Source organism: Nansenia antarctica (genome assembly GCF_963989245.1).
Source record: "Nansenia antarctica genome assembly, chromosome: 16".
In the NCBI taxonomy this organism is placed as follows: domain Eukaryota; kingdom Metazoa; phylum Chordata; class Actinopteri; order Argentiniformes; family Microstomatidae; genus Nansenia; species Nansenia antarctica.
Window position 1 is genome coordinate 28,840,662 of NC_137686.1, and position 19,313 is coordinate 28,859,974.

Here is a 19,313-nt window from a genome sequence, read left to right on the forward strand (position 1 = left end):
CTAGGTAACAATGTAAAGTAGTGTTGTAGTTAACTAGGTAACAATGTAAAGTAGTGTTCTAGTTAACTAGGTAACAATGTTAAAGTAGTGTTGTAGTTAACTAGGTAACAATGTAAAGTAGTGTTGTAGTTAACTAGGTAACAATGTAAAGTAGTGTTGTAGTTAACTAGGTAACAATGTAAAGTAGTGTTGTAGTTAACTAGGTAACAATGTAAAGTAGTGTTCTAGTTAACTAGGTAACAATGTAAAGTAGTGTTCTACTTAACTAGGTAACAATGTAAAGTAGTGTTCTAGTTAACTAGGTAACAATGTAAAGTAGTGTTGTAGTTAACTAGGTAACAATGTAAAGTAGTGTTGTAGTTAACTAGGTAACAATGTAAAGTAGTGTTCTAGTTAACTAGGTAACAATGTAAAGTAGTGTTGTAGTTAACTAGGTAACAATGTAAAGTAGTGTTGTAGTTAACTAGGTAACAATGTAAAGTAGTGTTGTAGTTAACTAGGTAACAATGTAAAGTAGTGTTCTCGTTAACTAGGTAACAATGTAAAGTAGTGTTCTAGTTAACTAGGTAACAATATAAAGTAGTGTTGTAGTTAACTAGGTAACAATGTAAAGTAGTGTTGTAGTTAACTAGGTAACAATGTAAAGTAGTGTTCTAGTTAACTAGGTAACAATGTAAAGTAGTGTTGTAGTTAACTAGGTAACAATGTAAAGTAGTGTTGTAGTTAACTAGGTAACAATGTAAAGTAGTGTTCTGGTTAACTAGGTAACAATGTAAAGTAGTGTTCTAGTTAACTAGGTAACAATGTAAAGCCATGAGGCCGTGAGCCTGTGAGTAAAGAAACATGTTATATCTTTGCACTCGATCACATTTCAGGACCCTCCTTTCATGACTCTTCCTAGATATGTGCGTTCTACCACCTGGCATCCTTACATGTTCAAAACCACATCAGGATAAGTTGATGTATAAGTATGAAGCTATTTAGCAGTTTTTCTGTGTAGGAAGCAGGCTAATTTACAAGCAGCCAACTAGTGGTCGTTGTGTGTAAGTAGCAGCTTGAGCGTTGTAAAGAGCATTTGACCCCCGAGGCGGCTCTTTTAGTAGGTAAAAAGAAACCGTCTGTTCTAGTGTTAACTAGGTAGCAGTGGGGATTACTCACTCACATTGCATTGCAGTATTTTGGCATGACTAGCGATTGTGTCATTGAACAACGCTGACATTTATTTAAACATTTCAGAATAAAAGTCTGAACATTCGGTTGACCTCCTCACTAGCTGCCGTCACATAATAACAATAATAAAACAATCAATCAAGTCACAGAGTAGAAGTAAGCTTTCTATCGCTGTATGCCATGCTGGGAGTTGTATGTGTGGTCGAGGAGCATGCAGTACCTTTGGTGGCCAGCGTGAGGAGCATGCAGTACCTTTGGTGGCCAGCGTGAGGAGCTGTCTGCGTTCACCGCGACTGCAATGTGTCGGGAAGCAGAAGTCCTCCACACCCCGCGCTACGCTCACCTCACATCTCACAGCATAGTCACGGTCAAAGTCATCACCGCCCTGTACACACACACACACACACACACACGCACACACACACACACACACACACACACACACACACACATATACAGTATATTTTTACTTCAGTTTGTTAGATATACCTTCAACAGGCATGTGTTTTGCCTGTTCTACTTCCTCCTCTCTCGACCTCCTCCTCTCTCTCTCTCTCTGTCTCTCTCTCTGTCTCTCTCTCTGTCTCTCTCTCTGTCTCTCTCTCTCTCTGTGTCTCTACCTCCTCTCTCTCTCTACCTCCTCCTCTCTCTCTCTCTCTCTACCTCCTCCTCCTCTCTCTCTCTACCTCCTCCTCTCTCTCTCTACCTCCTCCTCCTCTTTCTACCTCCTCCTCTCTCTCTCTCTCTCTCTCTACCTTCAGGTTGGTGTGGTTGAAGTCGCTGTCCTGTGGGCGGGTCAGGGCGTGGTCGTGGTACGCCTCGATGACGCGGTCGAAGAAGTCGCAGAAGAGGATGTAGGACTGGGCGTCGCCCGCCACACACCCCACCGACACGGGCCCTGCCAGCTCCCCTGCAGGACACACACACACACACACACACACACACAGACACACAGACAAAACAGAACACACACACACGCACACACAGACACACACACAGACACACAGAACACACACACACACACACACACGCACAGACAGACACACACACACACACAGACACACAGAACACACACACACGCACAGACACAGGCACAGACAGACACACACACACACACACACACAGACAGACACACAGGGCAACAAATAACACAGAGGAATGTGACACAAAGCATTCACTATAGACCTCTATAGACTCTGACATCACTATGACATCACTCTGACATCACTGCTGACATCAGGTTCTTGTCATTGGACCAAAACCACAAAAAGACAAATTGTCGAATACCATGGGAACGTTGCTTTCAAACTGCAAACATGAAGCTACGAATCTAGGTGTGATTATAGATTCTGACTTAAGCTTTGAGCCTCACATCAAATCGATCACTAGAAATGCTTTTTATCATCTACGGAATATTGCAAAAGTTAAAGTGTTAATGCATGCTTTTGTTATTACATGTTTGGACTATTGTAACAGTCTCCTTTCTGGTCTTCTCTCAGAAAGCTGTTGGCCAGCAGCAATTAGTCCAAAATGCAGCAGAGAGAGTTTTAACCAAAACAAGCAGACGAGCTCATATAACTCCTATTTTAGAGACTCTACACTGGCTTCCTGTTAAGTTAGTTATTTCAAGATCCTTCTGCTTGTTTATAAAGCTCTCACTGGCACAGCACCAGAATATGTGAAGGACCTTTTGCTATCAGACCAATAGAGCTCTCAGGTCTTCTGCTAGCATATCAGCCCAATAGAGCTCTCAGGTCTTCTGCTAGCATATCAGCCCAATAGAGCTCTCAGGTCTTCTGACGCTGGTTTTCTCTGTATGTACAAAAGAAGAGGTTTGGTGAGGCTGCATTCTCATTTTATGCTCCAGATTGTGTCTCACTGCCAGTTTACATTAGGGATGCAACCTCAGCACATATGTTCAAGTCAAGACTAAAAACCCCCTTTAAATTACTAAATAATAAAATAATGATTATATAATGATTGGAGCACTTTGAGCTGCAACGTTTGCAGGAAAAGCGCTATACAAATAAAAAGTTATTATTATTATTATTATTGTTGTTATTATTATTATTATCACTATGACATCACTGCTGACATCACTGCTGACATCACTACTGACATCACTGCTGACATCAGTGCTATGACATCACTGCTATGACATCACTGCTGACATCACTGCTGACATCACCTGGCTCCTCGAGGCCAGGGCGTATGACGTCATCGAAGATGACCCCGCCCTCCGTGGCGCGGTGGAACTGGCGTGCGTACATGGCGGGCGTGAGCACGCGGGCCATGACCGTGTAGTTCCTGTTCAGGTCCGGGAACTCCTCCTGCGGGGAACCCCTCCTCAGGCTGAACAGGGACATGGGGTCCGGGGGGACCAGACTCTGGGGACGCGCAGGCAGGAAGTCAACCAGCTACGCTCACCTCGCATCTCACAGCATAGCATAGCATAGCATAGCATAACATAGCATAGCATAACATAGCATAGCATAGCATAACATAGCATAGCATAACATAACATAGCATAACATAACATAGCATCGCATAGCATAACATAGCATAGCATAACATAGCATCGCATAACATAGCATAACATAGCATAGCATAGCATAGCATAGCATCGCATAACATAGATCATAGCGTAGCGAGTTAACACACACACACACAGTAGTGAAAGGCTGCTTACTGTACCTCTAGAATGGGCCTGTACTTGGCCTCCTGGGGGAACAGGATGGGAGCTGTAAGACAGGTGAGACAGGTGAGACAGGTATAAGACAGTGTGAGACAGGTGAGACAGAGGTGAGACAGGTGAGACAGGTGTGAGACAGGTGTGAGACAGGTGTAAGACAGGTGAGACAGGTGTGAGACAGGTGAGACAGGTGTGAGACAGGTGAGACAGGTATAAGACAGGTGAGACAGGTGTGAGACAGGTGAGACAGGTGTAAGACAGGTGAGACAGGTGTAAGACAGGTGAGACAGGTGTAAGACAGGTGAGACAGGTGTAAGACAGGTGAGACAGGTGAGACAGGTGTGAGACAGGTGAGACAGGTGTGAGACAGGTGAGACAGGTGTAAGACAGGTGAGACAGGTGTAAGACAGGTGAGACAGGTGTAAGACAGGTGAGACAGGTGTAAGACAGGTGAGACAGGTGTGAGACAGGTGAGACAGGTGAGACAGGTATAAGACAGTGTGAGACAGGTGAGACAGAGGTGAGACAGGTGAGACAGGTGTGAGACAGGTGTGAGACAGAGGTGAGACAGGTGTGAGACAGGTGAGACAGGTGTAAGACAGGTGAGACAGGTGTGAGACAGGTGTGAGACAGAGGTGAGACAGGTGTGAGACAGGTGAGACAGGTGTAAGACAGGTGTGAGACAGGTGAGACAGGTGTGAGACAGGTGTAAGACAGGTGAGACAGGTGTAAGACAGGTGAGACAGGTGTAAGACAGGTGAGACAGGTGTAAGACAGGTGAGACAGGTGAGACAGGTGAGACAGGTATAAGACAGTGTGAGACAGGTGAGACAGAGGTGAGACAGGTGAGACAGGTGTGAGACAGGTGTGAGACAGAGGTGAGACAGGTGTGAGACAGGTGAGACAGGTGTGAGACAGGTGTGAGACAGAGGTGAGACAGGTGTGAGACAGGTGTGAGACAGGTGAGACAGGTGTAAGATAGGTGAGACAGGTGTGAGACAGGTGAGACAGGTGAGACAGGTGTAAGATAGGTGAGACAGGTGTGAGACAGGTGTGAGACAGGTGAGACAGGTGTGAGACAGGTGTGAGACAGAGGTGAGACAGGTGTGAGACAGGTGAGACAGGTGTAAGACAGGTGAGACAGGTGTGAGACAGAGGTGAGACAGGTGTGAGACAGGTGTGAGACAGGTGTGAGACAGGTGAGACAGGTGTGAGACAGGTGAGACAGGTGTGAGACAGGTGTGAGACAGGTGAGACAGGTGTGAGACAGGTGAGACAGGTGTGAGACAGGTGAGACAGGTGTGAGACAGGTATAAGACAGGTGAGACAGGTGTGAGACAGGTGAGACAGGTGTGAGACAGGTGTAAGTCAGGCGTGAGACAGGTGAGACAGGTGAGACAGGTGTGAGACAGATGAGACAGGCGTGAGACAGGTGTGAGACAGAGGTGAGACAGGTGTAAGACAGGTGAGACAGGTGTAAGACAGGTGAGATAGGTATAAGTCAGGTGTGAGACAGGTGTAAGACAGGTGAGACAGGTGTGAGACAGGTATAAGACAGGTGTGAGACAGGTGTGAGACAGGTATAAGACAGGTGTGAGACAGGTGTAAGTCAGGTGTGAGACAGGTATAAGACAGTGTGAGACAGGTGTGACAGGTGAGACAGGTGTGAGACAGGTGAGACAGGTGTGAGACAGGTGAGACAGGTGTGAGACAGGTGTGAGACAGGTATAGGTGTGAGACAGGTATAAGACAGGTGTGAGACAGGTGTGTGACAGGTGTGAGACAGGTATAAGACAGGTATAAGACAGGTATAAGACAGGTATAAGACAGGTGTGAGACAGGTGTGAGACAGGTATAAGACAGGTGTGAGACAGGTGTGAGACAGGTGTAAGTCAGGTGTGAGACAGGTATAAGACAGTGTGAGACAGGTGTGACAGGTGAGACAGGTGTGAGACAGGTGTGAGACAGGTGTGAGACAGGTGAGACAGGTGAGACAGGTGTGAGACAGGTATGAGACAGGTGTGAGACAGGTGAGACATGTGTACGACAGGTGAGACATGTGTAAGACAGGTGAGACAGGTGTGAGACAGGTATAAGACAGGTGTGAGACAGGTGTGAGACAGGTATAAGACAGGTGTGAGACAGGTATAAGACAGGTGTGAGACAGGTGTGAGACAGGTATAAGACAGGTGTGAGACAGGTGTGAGACAGGTGTAAGTCAGGTGTGAGACAGGTATAAGACAGTGTGAGACAGGTGTGACAGGTGAGACCGGTGTGAGACAGGTGTGAGACAGGTGTGAGACAGGTGTGAGACAGGTGAGACAGGTGAGACAGGTGTGAGACAGGTATGAGACAGGTGTGAGACAGGTGTGAGACAGGTGTGAGACAGGTGAGACATGTGTACGACAGGTGAGACATGTGTAAGACAGGTGAGACAGGTGTAAGACAGGTGAGACAGGTGTAAGACAGGTGTGAGACGTGTGTGAGACAGGTGAGACATGTGTACGACAGGTGAGACATGTGTAAGACAGGTGAGACAGGTGTAAGACAGGTGAGACATGTGTAAGACAGGTGAGACAGGTGTAAGACAGATGAGACAGGTGTGAGACAGGTGTGAGACAGGTATAAGACAGGTATAAGACAGGTATAAGACAGGTGTGAGACAGGTGTGAGACAGGTATAAGACAGGTGTGAGACAGGTGTGAGACAGGTGTAAGTCAGGTGTGAGACAGGTATAAGACAGTGTGAGACAGGTGTGACAGGTGAGACAGGTGTGAGACAGGTGTGAGACAGGTGTGAGACAGGTGAGACAGGTGAGACAGGTGTGAGACAGGTATGAGACAGGTGTGAGACAGGTGAGACATGTGTACGACAGGTGAGACATGTGTAAGACAGGTGAGACAGGTGTGAGACAGGTATAAGACAGGTGTGAGACAGGTGTGAGACAGGTATAAGACAGGTGTGAGACAGGTATAAGACAGGTGTGAGACAGGTGTGAGACAGGTATAAGACAGGTGTGAGACAGGTGTGAGACAGGTGTAAGTCAGGTGTGAGACAGGTATAAGACAGTGTGAGACAGGTGTGACAGGTGAGACCGGTGTGAGACAGGTGTGAGACAGGTGTGAGACAGGTGTGAGACAGGTGAGACAGGTGAGACAGGTGTGAGACAGGTATGAGACAGGTGTGAGACAGGTGTGAGACAGGTGTGAGACAGGTGAGACATGTGTACGACAGGTGAGACATGTGTAAGACAGGTGAGACAGGTGTAAGACAGGTGAGACAGGTGTAAGACAGGTGTGAGACGTGTGTGAGACAGGTGAGACATGTGTACGACAGGTGAGACATGTGTAAGACAGGTGAGACAGGTGTAAGACAGGTGAGACATGTGTAAGACAGGTGAGACAGGTGTAAGACAGATGAGACAGGTGTGAGACAGGTGTGAGACAGGTGAGACATGTGTACGACAGGTGAGACATGTGTAAGACAGGTGAGACAGGTGTAAGACAGGTGAGACAGGTGTAAGACAGGTGTGAGACGTGTGTGAGACAGGTGAGACATGTGTACGACAGGTGAGACATGTGTAAGACAGGTGAGACAGGTGTAAGACAGATGAGACAGGTGTGAGACAGGTGAGACAGGTGTGAGACAGGTATGAGACAGGTGTGAGACAGGTGAGACAGGTGAGACAGGTGTAAGACAGGTGAGACAGGTGTAAGACAGGTGAGACAGGTGTAAGACAGGTGAGACAGGTGTAAGACAGGTGAGACATGTGTACGACAGGTGAGACATGTGTAAGACAGGTGAGACAGGTGTAAGACAGGTGAGACAGGTGTAAGACAGGTGTAAGACAGGTGAGACAGGTGTGAGACAGGTGAGACAGGTGTAAGACAGGTGTAAGACAGGTGAGACAGGCGTAAGACAGGTGAGACAGGTATAAGACAGGTGAGACAGAGGTGAGACAGGTATAAGTCAGGTGTGAGACAGGTGTAAGACAGGTGAGATAGGTATAAGTCAGGTGTGAGACAGGTGTAAGACAGGTGAGACAGGTGTGAGACAGGTATAAGACAGGTGTGAGACAGGTGTGAGACAGGTGTGAGACAGGTATAAGACAGGTGTGAGACAGGTGTGAGACAGGTGTAAGTCAGGTGTGAGACAGGTATAAGACAGTGTGAGACAGGTGTGACAGGTGAGACAGGTGTGAGACAGGTGAGACAGGTGTGAGACAGGTGAGACAGGTGAGACAGGTGTGAGACAGGTGTGAGACAGGTGTGAGACAGGTATAAGACAGGTATAAGACAGGTGTGAGACAGGTGTGAGACAGGTGTGAGACAGGTATAAGACAGGTATAAGACAGGTATAAGACAGGTATAAGACAGGTGTGAGACAGGTGTGAGACAGGTGAGACAGGTGAGACAGGTGTGAGACAGGTATGAGACAGGTGTGAGACAGGTGTGAGACAGGTGAGACATGTGTACGACAGGTGAGACAGGTGTGAGACAGGTATAAGACAGGTGTGAGACAGGTGTGAGACAGGTATAAGACAGGTGTGAGACAGGTGTGAGACAGGTGTAAGTCAGGTGTGAGACAGGTATAAGACAGTGTGAGACAGGTGTGACAGGTGAGACAGGTGTGAGACAGGTGAGACAGGTGTGAGACAGGTGAGACAGGTGTGAGACAGGTGTGAGACAGGTATAAGACAGGTATAAGACAGGTGTGAGACAGGTGTGTGACAGGTGTGAGACAGATATAAGACAGGTATAAGACAGGTATAAGACAGGTATAAGACAGGTGTGAGACAGGTGTGAGACAGGTGAGACAGGTGAGACAGGTGTGAGACAGGTATGAGACAGGTGTGAGACAGGTGTGAGACAGGTGTGAGACAGGTGAGACATGTGTACGACAGGTGAGACATGTGTAAGACAGGTGAGACAGGTGTAAGACAGGTGTGAGACGTGTGTGAGACAGGTGAGACATGTGTACGACAGGTGAGACATGTGTAAGACAGGTGAGACAGGTGTAAGACAGGTGAGACATGTGTAAGACAGGTGAGACAGGTGTAAGACAGATGAGACAGGTGTGAGACAGGTGTGAGACAGGTGAGACATGTGTACGACAGGTGAGACATGTGTAAGACAGGTGAGACAGGTGTAAGACAGGTGAGACAGGTGTAAGACAGGTGTGAGACGTGTGTGAGACAGGTGAGACATGTGTACGACAGGTGAGACATGTGTAAGACAGGTGAGACAGGTGTAAGACAGATGAGACAGGTGTGAGACAGGTGAGACAGGTGTGAGACAGGTATGAGACAGGTGTGAGACAGGTGAGACAGGTGAGACAGGTGTAAGACAGGTGAGACAGGTGTAAGACAGGTGAGACAGGTGTAAGACAGGTGAGACAGGTGTAAGACAGGTGAGACATGTGTACGACAGGTGAGACATGTGTAAGACAGGTGAGACAGGTGTAAGACAGGTGAGACAGGTGTAAGACAGGTGTAAGACAGGTGAGACAGGTGTGAGACAGGTGAGACAGGTGTAAGACAGGTGTAAGACAGGTGAGACAGGTGTAAGACAGGTGAGACAGGTATAAGACAGGTGAGACAGAGGTGAGACAGGTATAAGTCAGGTGTGAGACAGGTGTAAGACAGGTGAGATAGGTATAAGTCAGGTGTGAGACAGGTGTAAGACAGGTGAGACAGGTGTGAGACAGGTATAAGACAGGTGTGAGACAGGTGTGAGACAGGTGTGAGACAGGTATAAGACAGGTGTGAGACAGGTGTGAGACAGGTGTAAGTCAGGTGTGAGACAGGTATAAGACAGTGTGAGACAGGTGTGACAGGTGAGACAGGTGTGAGACAGGTGAGACAGGTGTGAGACAGGTGAGACAGGTGAGACAGGTGTGAGACAGGTGTGAGACAGGTATAAGACAGGTATAAGACAGGTGTGAGACAGGTGTGAGACAGGTGTGAGACAGGTATAAGACAGGTATAAGACAGGTATAAGACAGGTATAAGACAGGTGTGAGACAGGTGTGAGACAGGTGAGACAGGTGAGACAGGTGTGAGACAGGTATGAGACAGGTGTGAGACAGGTGTGAGACAGGTGAGACATGTGTACGACAGGTGAGACATGTGTAAGACAGGTGAGACAGGTGTAAGACAGGTGAGACAGGTGTAAGACAGGTGTGAGACGTGTGTGAGACAGGTGAGACATGTGTACGACAGGTGAGACATGTGTAAGACAGGTGAGACAGGTGTAAGACAGGTGAGACATGTGTAAGACAGGTGAGACAGGTGTAAGACAGATGAGACAGGTGTGAGACAGGTGTGAGACGTGTGTGAGACAGGTGAGACATGTGTACGACAGGTGAGACATGTGTAAGACAGGTGAGACAGGTGTAAGACAGGTGAGACATGTGTAAGACAGGTGAGACAGGTGTAAGACAGATGAGACAGGTGTGAGACAGGTGAGACAGGTGTAAGACAGGTGAGACAGGTGTAAGACAGGTGTAAGACAGGTGAGACAGGTGTGAGACAGGTGAGACAGGTGTAAGACAGGTGTAAGACAGGTGAGACAGGTGTAAGACAGGTGAGACAGGTATAAGACAGGTGAGACAGGTATAAGTCAGGTGTGAGACAGGTGTAAGACAGGTGAGATAGGTATAAGTCAGGTGTGAGACAGGTGTAAGACAGGTGAGACAGGTGTGAGACAGGTATAAGACAGGTGTGAGACAGGTGTGAGACAGGTGTGAGACAGGTATAAGACAGGTGTGAGACAGGTGTGAGACAGGTGTAAGTCAGGTGTGAGACAGGTATAAGACAGTGTGAGACAGGTGTGACAGGTGAGACAGGTGTGAGACAGGTGAGACAGGTGTGAGACAGGTGAGACAGGTGAGACAGGTGTGAGACAGGTGTGAGACAGGTGTGAGACAGGTATAAGACAGGTGTGAGACAGGTGTGAGACAGGTGTGAGACAGGTATAAGACAGGTATAAGACAGGTATAAGACAGGTATAAGACAGGTGTGAGACAGGTGTGAGACAGGTGAGACAGGTGAGACAGGTGTGAGACAGGTATGAGACAGGTGTGAGACAGGTGTGAGACAGGTGTGAGACAGGTGAGACATGTGTACGACAGGTGAGACAGGTGAGACAGGTGTAAGACAGGTGAGACAGGTGTAAGACAGGTGTGAGACGTGTGTGAGACAGGTGAGACATGTGTACGACAGGTGAGACATGTGTAAGACAGGTGAGACAGGTGTAAGACAGGTGAGACATGTGTAAGACAGGTGAGACAGGTGTAAGACAGATGAGACAGGTGTGAGACAGGTGTGAGACAGGTGAGACATGTGTACGACAGGTGAGACATGTGTAAGACAGGTGAGACAGGTGTAAGACAGGTGAGACAGGTGTAAGACAGGTGTGAGACGTGTGTGAGACAGGTGAGACATGTGTACGACAGGTGAGACATGTGTAAGACAGGTGAGACAGGTGTAAGACAGGTGAGACATGTGTAAGACAGGTGAGACAGGTGTAAGACAGATGAGACAGGTGTGAGACAGGTGAGACAGGTGTGAGACAGGTATGAGACAGGTGTGAGACAGGTGAGACAGGTGAGACAGGTGTAAGACAGGTGAGACAGGTGTAAGACAGGTGAGACAGGTGTAAGACAGGTGAGACAGGTGTAAGACAGGTGAGACATGTGTACGACAGGTGAGACATGTGTAAGACAGGTGAGACAGGTGTAAGACAGGTGAGACAGGTGTAAGACAGGTGTAAGACAGGTGAGACAGGTGTGAGACAGGTGAGACAGGTGTAAGACAGGTGTAAGACAGGTGAGACAGGTGTGATACAGGTGAGACAGAGGTGAGACAGGTGTGAGACAGAGGTGAGACAGGTGAGACAGGTGTGAGACAGGTGTGAGACAGAGGTGAGACAGGTGAGACAGGTGTGAGACAGGTGTGAGACAGAGGTGAGACAGGTGTGAGACAGGTGTGAGACAGGTGAGACATGTGTATGACAGGTGAGACAGGTGTAAGACAGGTGAGACAGGTGTGAGACAGGTGTGAGAGGTGAGACAGTGGTGAGACAGGTGAGACAGGTGTGAGACAGGTGTGAGACAGGTGTGAGACAGAGGTGACAGGTGTGAGACAGAGGTGAGACAGGTGAGACAGGTGTGAGACAGGTGTGAGACAGTGGTGAGACAGGTGTGAGACAGGTGTGAGACAGAGGTGAGACAGGTGAGAGACAGTTTTGATTCAGAGTGATTTCATCTCTATCTGGTTTGAGTTGTGCCAACATTCTAATGAGATTTATAATATTATTCTAATGAGCATGTCCTCTTCAACTATTTTCGGAATTCAGTGTGAGACAGGTGTAACCCATCATCATTTGAATTCAGTGTATGACCCATCATCATTTGAATTCAGTGTATGACCCATCATCATTTGAATTCAGTGTATGACCCATCATCATTTGAATTCAGTGTATGACCCATCATCATTTGAATTCAGTGTATGACCCATCATCATTTGAAACTTAACAATCAGAAAAAAAGAAAGAAAAAAGACTTGCCCAACTTGTGGACTTTTTCAACAGACCTTGTCACATATGTGTTGTTCTATGTAAAACTTATTAACAAATGCCCTCCCTCCATTTTGTAAGTGTTTCCACTCTTGGTGCATTGTGGTCCTGACCTCATACAGGTGTAAGACAGGTGAGACAGAGGTGAGACAGGTGTAAGACAGGTGAGACAGAGGTGAGACAGGTGTAAGACAGGTGTAAGACAGGTGTAAGACAGGTGTAAGACAGTGTTCACACTGTCAAGCGCCTTTCTGACAGCTGACCAATCAGGACGAGGAGAGTAGGTATGCGTGTACCTTCCCTAGTAACCTAACCGGTGCTCCGAGACGTCAGACCCACCAAGTCTACAAAAACAATGTAGCACTACCAGTTGAACAACTCGTGATTGCTACTGGTGTTTCATAACTTGGTTCCAGTGTTAGCAGCATTCGACAGAAATCTTCATTTTCTGCAACACTGTTGCAAATATACCCAGTTCAACACAACACACCTTGCAAATATACCCAGCGATAGACTTGGTAATAGTCGTAGCCTCGGGGAGTTAAAGGGAAGCCTTGTCTGCCTCTTAGACATGACTATATCGTCATGATTACAGAGATGCCACTTGAAATGCATGAAATCCAAGTTTATTACATATTCTAGTATTTGACTGACTGTCAGTCACGAATGGTCCCAGTATTGTGGCTTCAAGTTGGGTTGTAATTGTGCTTGCTGCAGAGCACGATATGTTATTCCTGATATTTTTGTTTTCATCCTGTTCTTTTCCCAACTGCTAAGACAACAATATAGTAAACTAGTTACTTGAGCTAGCTAAAGATGTTGGACCCCAAATCATTTTACAACTTGTTGTAATTATGTTACGATGTTTCTCCGCATTGAAGGTATCTAAGCAACGCAGGGTGCGCTCGTAAATTCGCTCTGAGAGCGCCGGAGCGCACATTGGGTTCAACGTCATAAAGGGACCAGGTAATTTGATTGGACAAGAGGCATTCCATGAGTGCTGATCAGATTTCCAGGGTGAAATTACGAACGCAGCTAGCGAACAGAAGACGAAAAAAAACGTCAGATCAGATATATAAACGAGTTATTTTGATAAACTGGACACATTTTGGAAATATATGTGGTTACTTTCTCGCCTGAAAACATATTAAAACTTCATAAAATGACATGTTAACATTTGTATTGCCAAAATTACAGCTTTTAGTCAATGGAGGTTTAAAATGGACGATTTAAATTGCCCGCTGCTAGCTGGTCCGAAATGCGTTCTGGGAAAAAGGCGGCGAAGCCTGCGCTTTTGTATAAAAAAAGAAGTCAAGTGTGAACACGGCCTAATAGAGCTGTTATAGAGACAGAAGAGTTTATGAACCTGTGTTTGTATTTGTTGAGGAGTGACACATTCATCAATTCCAACTCTTTAAAACAGATATGAAACAAGTTACTGACTAATTATCTGTCTCTCCACCAGTCTGTCTGTCTCTCCACCATGTGTGGAAATGCTTGCAGCTTATTTGAGTTTTGTTTTTGAACACAGTCTCTCCTGTGTCTCACACTCTCTCCTCTCTACCACCCTGTCTGTCTCTCTACCACCCTGTCAGTCTCTCCTGTGTCTCACACTCTCTCCTCTCTACCACCCTGTCTGTCTCTCTACCACCCTGTCAGTCTCTCCTGTGTCTCACACTCTCTCCTCTCTACCACCCTGTCTGTCTCTCTACCACCCTGTCTGTCTCTCCTGTGTGTGAAAGAGCATGCGGCGGCACGAACGGCACTTACGTTTCATCTTCCACATCTGTCAAATGAGAAGTCTGTCTGTCTGTCTGTGTGTCTGTGTGTCTGTGTGTCTGTGTGTCTGTGTGTCTGTGTGTCTGTCAGTCTGTGGTGGTTCAGGTCTGTGTGTGTGTGTGTGTGTGTGTGTGTGTGTTCGTCTCAGTTGGTCTCTGAACAAAAGGTCTAAGAATATCCTGAGAATGTCATCACCCCTCCACTCCCCCCCCCCCGGGTGTCATGTTGCATGGCCCTAACAATGTCACTCTTTTTATAACTCAATGTGAGTTAGCACTGCTGCGTGTGTGTGTGTGTGTGTGTGTGTGTGTGTGTGTGTGCGTGTGTGTATGTGTGTGTGTGTATGTGTGTGTGTGCGTGTGTGTGTGTGTGCGTGTGCGTGTGTGTGTGTGCATGTTGGAGGGGGAGTGACACACAGATGACACAACCCCCGCGTCCACACACACACACGTGAACTTCTCTTTTACACACACACACACACACACACACACACACACACACACGTACATACACACACACACACACACACACACACACATATTAGACCAGACCATCTTCATAGAGTGTTGTTACACTGAGGTAAGTATCTTGTATTGGGTTACTCACGGTTACTATGGCTACTCGCGGTTACTATGGAGTAGTATAGGCTAACGCTATGATGACACACAGCAGGTGGAGGACTGTGTGTGTAGCTGTAGACATTGGCCTACAAACAAAGGATATGATGTCACAACCCCAAACAAAATGAAAAGCTTTCTAAAGGCACATTAACTTCCTTTCAAACTCAGTGGAACAACAATGCAAAGCTCTTTGGTCTCGACGTGCTCCAGGTAAGCATGCACCTGTCTTCACCTGGCGCATGCTGATGACATCATCCAGGGGTGCCCTTCACTAGCCTACATTTGTTAAGGGCACCCCTGGCCACAAGGCAAAACTGACCCCACACGCACGCACGCGCACGCACACACACGCACACGCACGCACGCACACACGCACGCACATAATTATTATTATCAGTATCAGTCACACTTCTATCTCATATCCGACACATCCTCCTGGGTCAGTGTGTGTGTGAGTGTGTGAGCGTGTGTGTTTACATTTACATGTACATTTTGGGCATTTAGCAGACGCCTTATTCCAAAGCGACTTACAATCAATACATTTGAATACTAAGCAAGTGAATCATCAATCCACCAGTCGTGGCAGGAAGAGTAATCCAGCTCAGGCCCGGGGCCACTGATAGAAGGAGAAACCTTCTTCTATCACCTTCTTCTAAAACCTAGTTTTTGTTGTTGTTGTATTTGTGTGTTTGTCTGTGTGTGAGCGTGTGTGTGAGTGTGTGTGAGCGTGTGTGTGTGTGTTTGTCTGTGTGAGTGTGAGCGTGTGTGTGTGTGTTTGTCTGTCTGTGTGTTAACATGTACAGACAAGGGCGAAGATATGTATGTCCAGTTAAGATATGTACAGTTAAGATATGTACAGTTAAGATAGATGTACAGTTAAGATATGTACAGTTAAGATAGATGTACAGTTAAGATAGATGTACAGTTAAGATATTGTCGTGGGCAATTCTTTCAATATCTCATTTACATTTACTCAATTACTGACTAGTAAATTATCACAGAAATCAGAGCTGTTGTTTGTTCAAGTATAGACCACATTCATTGTAAGGCACAATAGCACACGGTCGAGATCCATTTGCAAAGGGTTAGGGTTCCAAAACCATTCCTTATATCCGTTCAACAAGTAACTTCCCACATTGCTCATTTGTCTAAGACAATTGACTTTCATTTTAGCTCGTGAGGTTACAAGTCTAGGTGTTATTTTCGACTCAGACCTAAGCTTCAAGTCCCATATTAACAAGGTGAAGAAAACATCATTCTTTCACCTTAGAAACATTGCTAAAGTAAGACCACTTATAAACCAAAAAGATGCTGAAAAACTGGTTCATGCCTTTGTCTCAAGCCGGCTCGATTACTGTAACACACTTTTTACTGGCCTTCCTAAAAAAACTACTGCAAGACTTCAGCTCATTCAAAACTCTGCAGCTCGACTTCTAACTAGAACCAAGAGGAGAGAACACATTACTCCGGTCCTAGCTACTCTGCACTGGCTGCCAGTAACATGTAGGGTTGATTTTAAGGTCCTCCTCCTTATATACAAAGCCCTTAATGAGCGAGGCCCAAAGTACATAGCTAATTCCCTTGCCAATTATGTGCCCTCAAGAACACTGAGATCATCTATCGCAGGTTTATTAGAGGTTCCCAGCAACAGTCAGAAGAAGTTTTTTTTCCAAAAGCTGATGTTTGTGGTGCTGGTGGAAAGCCAGTGGGAAGTACAGAACGACTGTGTAAGGTGGGGAGATGAAAGGGATATGGAAAGTTAGATCTTTACCTTTTCTTTTGACTGTTTTCCCCTGCTTTTATATTCATTCTATGCATGTATATGTTTTTATATATGTTTTTTATTCACTTTATGTTCTTATTCCTGTTGTAAAGCACTTTGAGCTGCATGTCTTGTATGAAAGGTGCTGTATAAATAAAGCTTTACTTACTTACTTACTACCTCCCCTCTGGTATTAGAGTGCTGTTCCATCGGTATCCTGGCTGCCCATCCCGCTGCCCTCTGGCTCCCTCAGCCAGATGGCCCTCCCTGAACTCTGACCTGACGCATTCCTGCTGAAGCTTTTTAGAAACAACATTTGTTTAGGCATGTATGGTTTCCCAAGCCGTTAGCCCTCTGGGTTTCCCATGTTTACTCTATCCTTCTCACCTTATTTAAGAGTCAATCTAGCGTTTAGGAGGCCCTGGAAGAACATTGATCTGCAACATACCTTATAATTCATACACATTTCAACTTCTGGCTCACAAATCCACCTCAAGACTTGACTTGTAAATATACTTTCGTTTTAGCTCGTGTTCAAAAGCAAGGACACATTGTTGGTTATAATTGTATAGCCTTGTATTGACATTGTCAACAGCTCCCTGGCCTCTGGCGTTGTTCCATACAGCCTTAAATACACAGTGGTACAGCCTCTTCGAAAAAAATATTCATGTTGATTACTGCCAATTTATGTTGCCTTGTATAAAAGTATACTAATTCAGTGATTTGATTAAAGCTTCAACATTTTAAAGCCTTAAAATGTCATTTTTGGAAGCAAAAATGTGTTACCAGGTTTTGGTAAAAAAAGAGTTTCCACTGGATATGTACAGTTAAGATATGTACAGTTAAGATATGTACAGTTAAGATATGTTCAGTTAAGATATGTACAGTTAAGATATGTACAGTTAAGATATGTTCAGTTAAGATATGTACAGTTAAGATATGTACAGTTAAGATATGTACAGTTAAGATATGTACAGTTAAGATATGTTCAGTTAAGATATGTACAGTTAAGATATGTACAGTTAAGATATGTTCAGTTAAGATATGTACAGTTAAGATATGTACAGTTAAGATATGTACAGTTAAGATATGTACAGTTAAGATATGTACAGTTAAGATATGTATAGTTAATATATGTATAGTTAAGATATGTACAGTTAAGATATGTACAGTTAAGGTATGTACAGTTAAGATATGTTCAGTTAAGATATGTACAGTTAAGATATGTACAGTTAAGATATGTACAGTTAAGATATGTACAGTTAAGATATGTACAGTTAAGATATGTACAGTTAAGATATGTACAGTTAAGATATGTACAGTTAAGATATGTACAGTTAAGATATGTATAGTTAATATATGTATAGTTAAGATATGTACAGTTAAGATATGTACAGTTAAGATATGTACAGTTAAGATATGTTCAGTTAAGATATGTACAGTAAGACCAGAACAAGGGCGAATGATATCAATCAGTCACTCAGTTTAGATCATATCATAACCTGCATTCCAGTACAGATGTGTCTTTGTCAGTCAGCAGGTGTGGGGCGGGGGCGGGGACAGGTAGAGACAGGATAACATCACCATTGCCTCCACCCCATCAGCCATTTGGAGCAGACAGCAGGGAAGAAGGGAAGCAGGGAACCTGTGACGCGCTGACAAGGACCCATGGTAAGACTCTCGTCAGAACTAACCAAGGGCTCACTCAGAACAATGTCCAGTTGAAGGTTACCACGGTTACGCAGTTTTAATTGTGGGCTCATATTGATGGGGGTATCTGTTAAAGGAGCTGAGTGGTAGAAGTGGTGAAATGGCAGCAGAGAGGAAGATGCAGGGGTCAGTGCCTTCAGTCAACAAGCCAATGTTGTAGATCTGTACAGAGCAGAGCAGGCCTAGCCTACTCAGGGCTTGACATTAAGCTTTTTCAGGTACTTGTCTTTCGGACAAGTGAACTTATCTTGTACTTGTCCGAGAGCTCGAGTTACTTGTCCAAATCCAAAGATTGAGAAAAAGCAATAAATATTAATAATAATTTATTATACTCTCACCGGCCACTTCATTAGGTACACCTTTTCAACTGCTTGTTCACGCAAATATCTAATCAGCCAATCACGTGGCAGCAACTCAATGCATTTAGGCATGTAGACATGGTCAAGACGATCTGCTGAAGTTCAAACCAGCATCAGAATGGGAAATAAAGGTGATTTAAGTGACTTTGAACCTGGCATGGTTGTTGGTGCCAGACGGGCTGTTGCGTGATATTATAGTGTCAATATGGACCAAAATCTCTGAGGAATGTTTCCAGCACCTTGTTGAATCTGCCACGAAGAATGAAGGCAGTTCTGAAGGCAAAAGAGGGGGTCCAACCCCAAGGTGTGCCTAATGAAGTGGCCAGTGAGTTTATGTGTATGCAAATAACACATTTGACTACTATTGATTTGATAATGATGTATCCTTAAGTTTCAAATGTATTCATTAAACAATATTTTGTAATTATTTAAAATTGTTACGATGGGGTAATCAATGATTACCCTAACCCTAACCCTTTTAGATTAAGATTGGCCACAAAAGGGATGAATATGGATCTGTCCATGAGGAAGATGATGGGGATGAAGGTTAGGGGGAATCTGACCCTCCCTTCCTTACAGTATTACAAAGGGAGGAGTGGGACCGTAGGGTGAACAATGCCGGGCAATCACTCTGGTGTGACTCAG

General features: G+C 45.5%; 2 protein-coding genes across 2 annotated transcripts in view; one reads left to right on the plus strand and one right to left on the minus strand.

Moving 5' to 3' along the window:
* Positions 1-19,313, plus strand: part of dpy30 (dpy-30 histone methyltransferase complex regulatory subunit) — a 439,880-nt gene that overhangs the window by 300,061 nt on the left and 120,506 nt on the right. The window lies entirely within an intron of this gene.
* Positions 1-19,313, minus strand: part of LOC308171664 (creatine kinase B-type-like) — a gene marked incomplete at both ends in the record, with an annotated part of 38,146 nt that overhangs the window by 5,377 nt on the left and 13,456 nt on the right. Inside the window, 4 exons of the mRNA XM_080546536.1 lie at positions 1,423-1,555; positions 1,926-2,080; positions 3,359-3,557; positions 3,865-3,911. Of these exons, the coding sequence (XP_080402662.1) occupies positions 1,423-1,555; positions 1,926-2,080; positions 3,359-3,557; positions 3,865-3,911 (534 nt within the window). The remainder of the gene's footprint in view (positions 1-1,422; positions 1,556-1,925; positions 2,081-3,358; positions 3,558-3,864; positions 3,912-19,313) is intronic.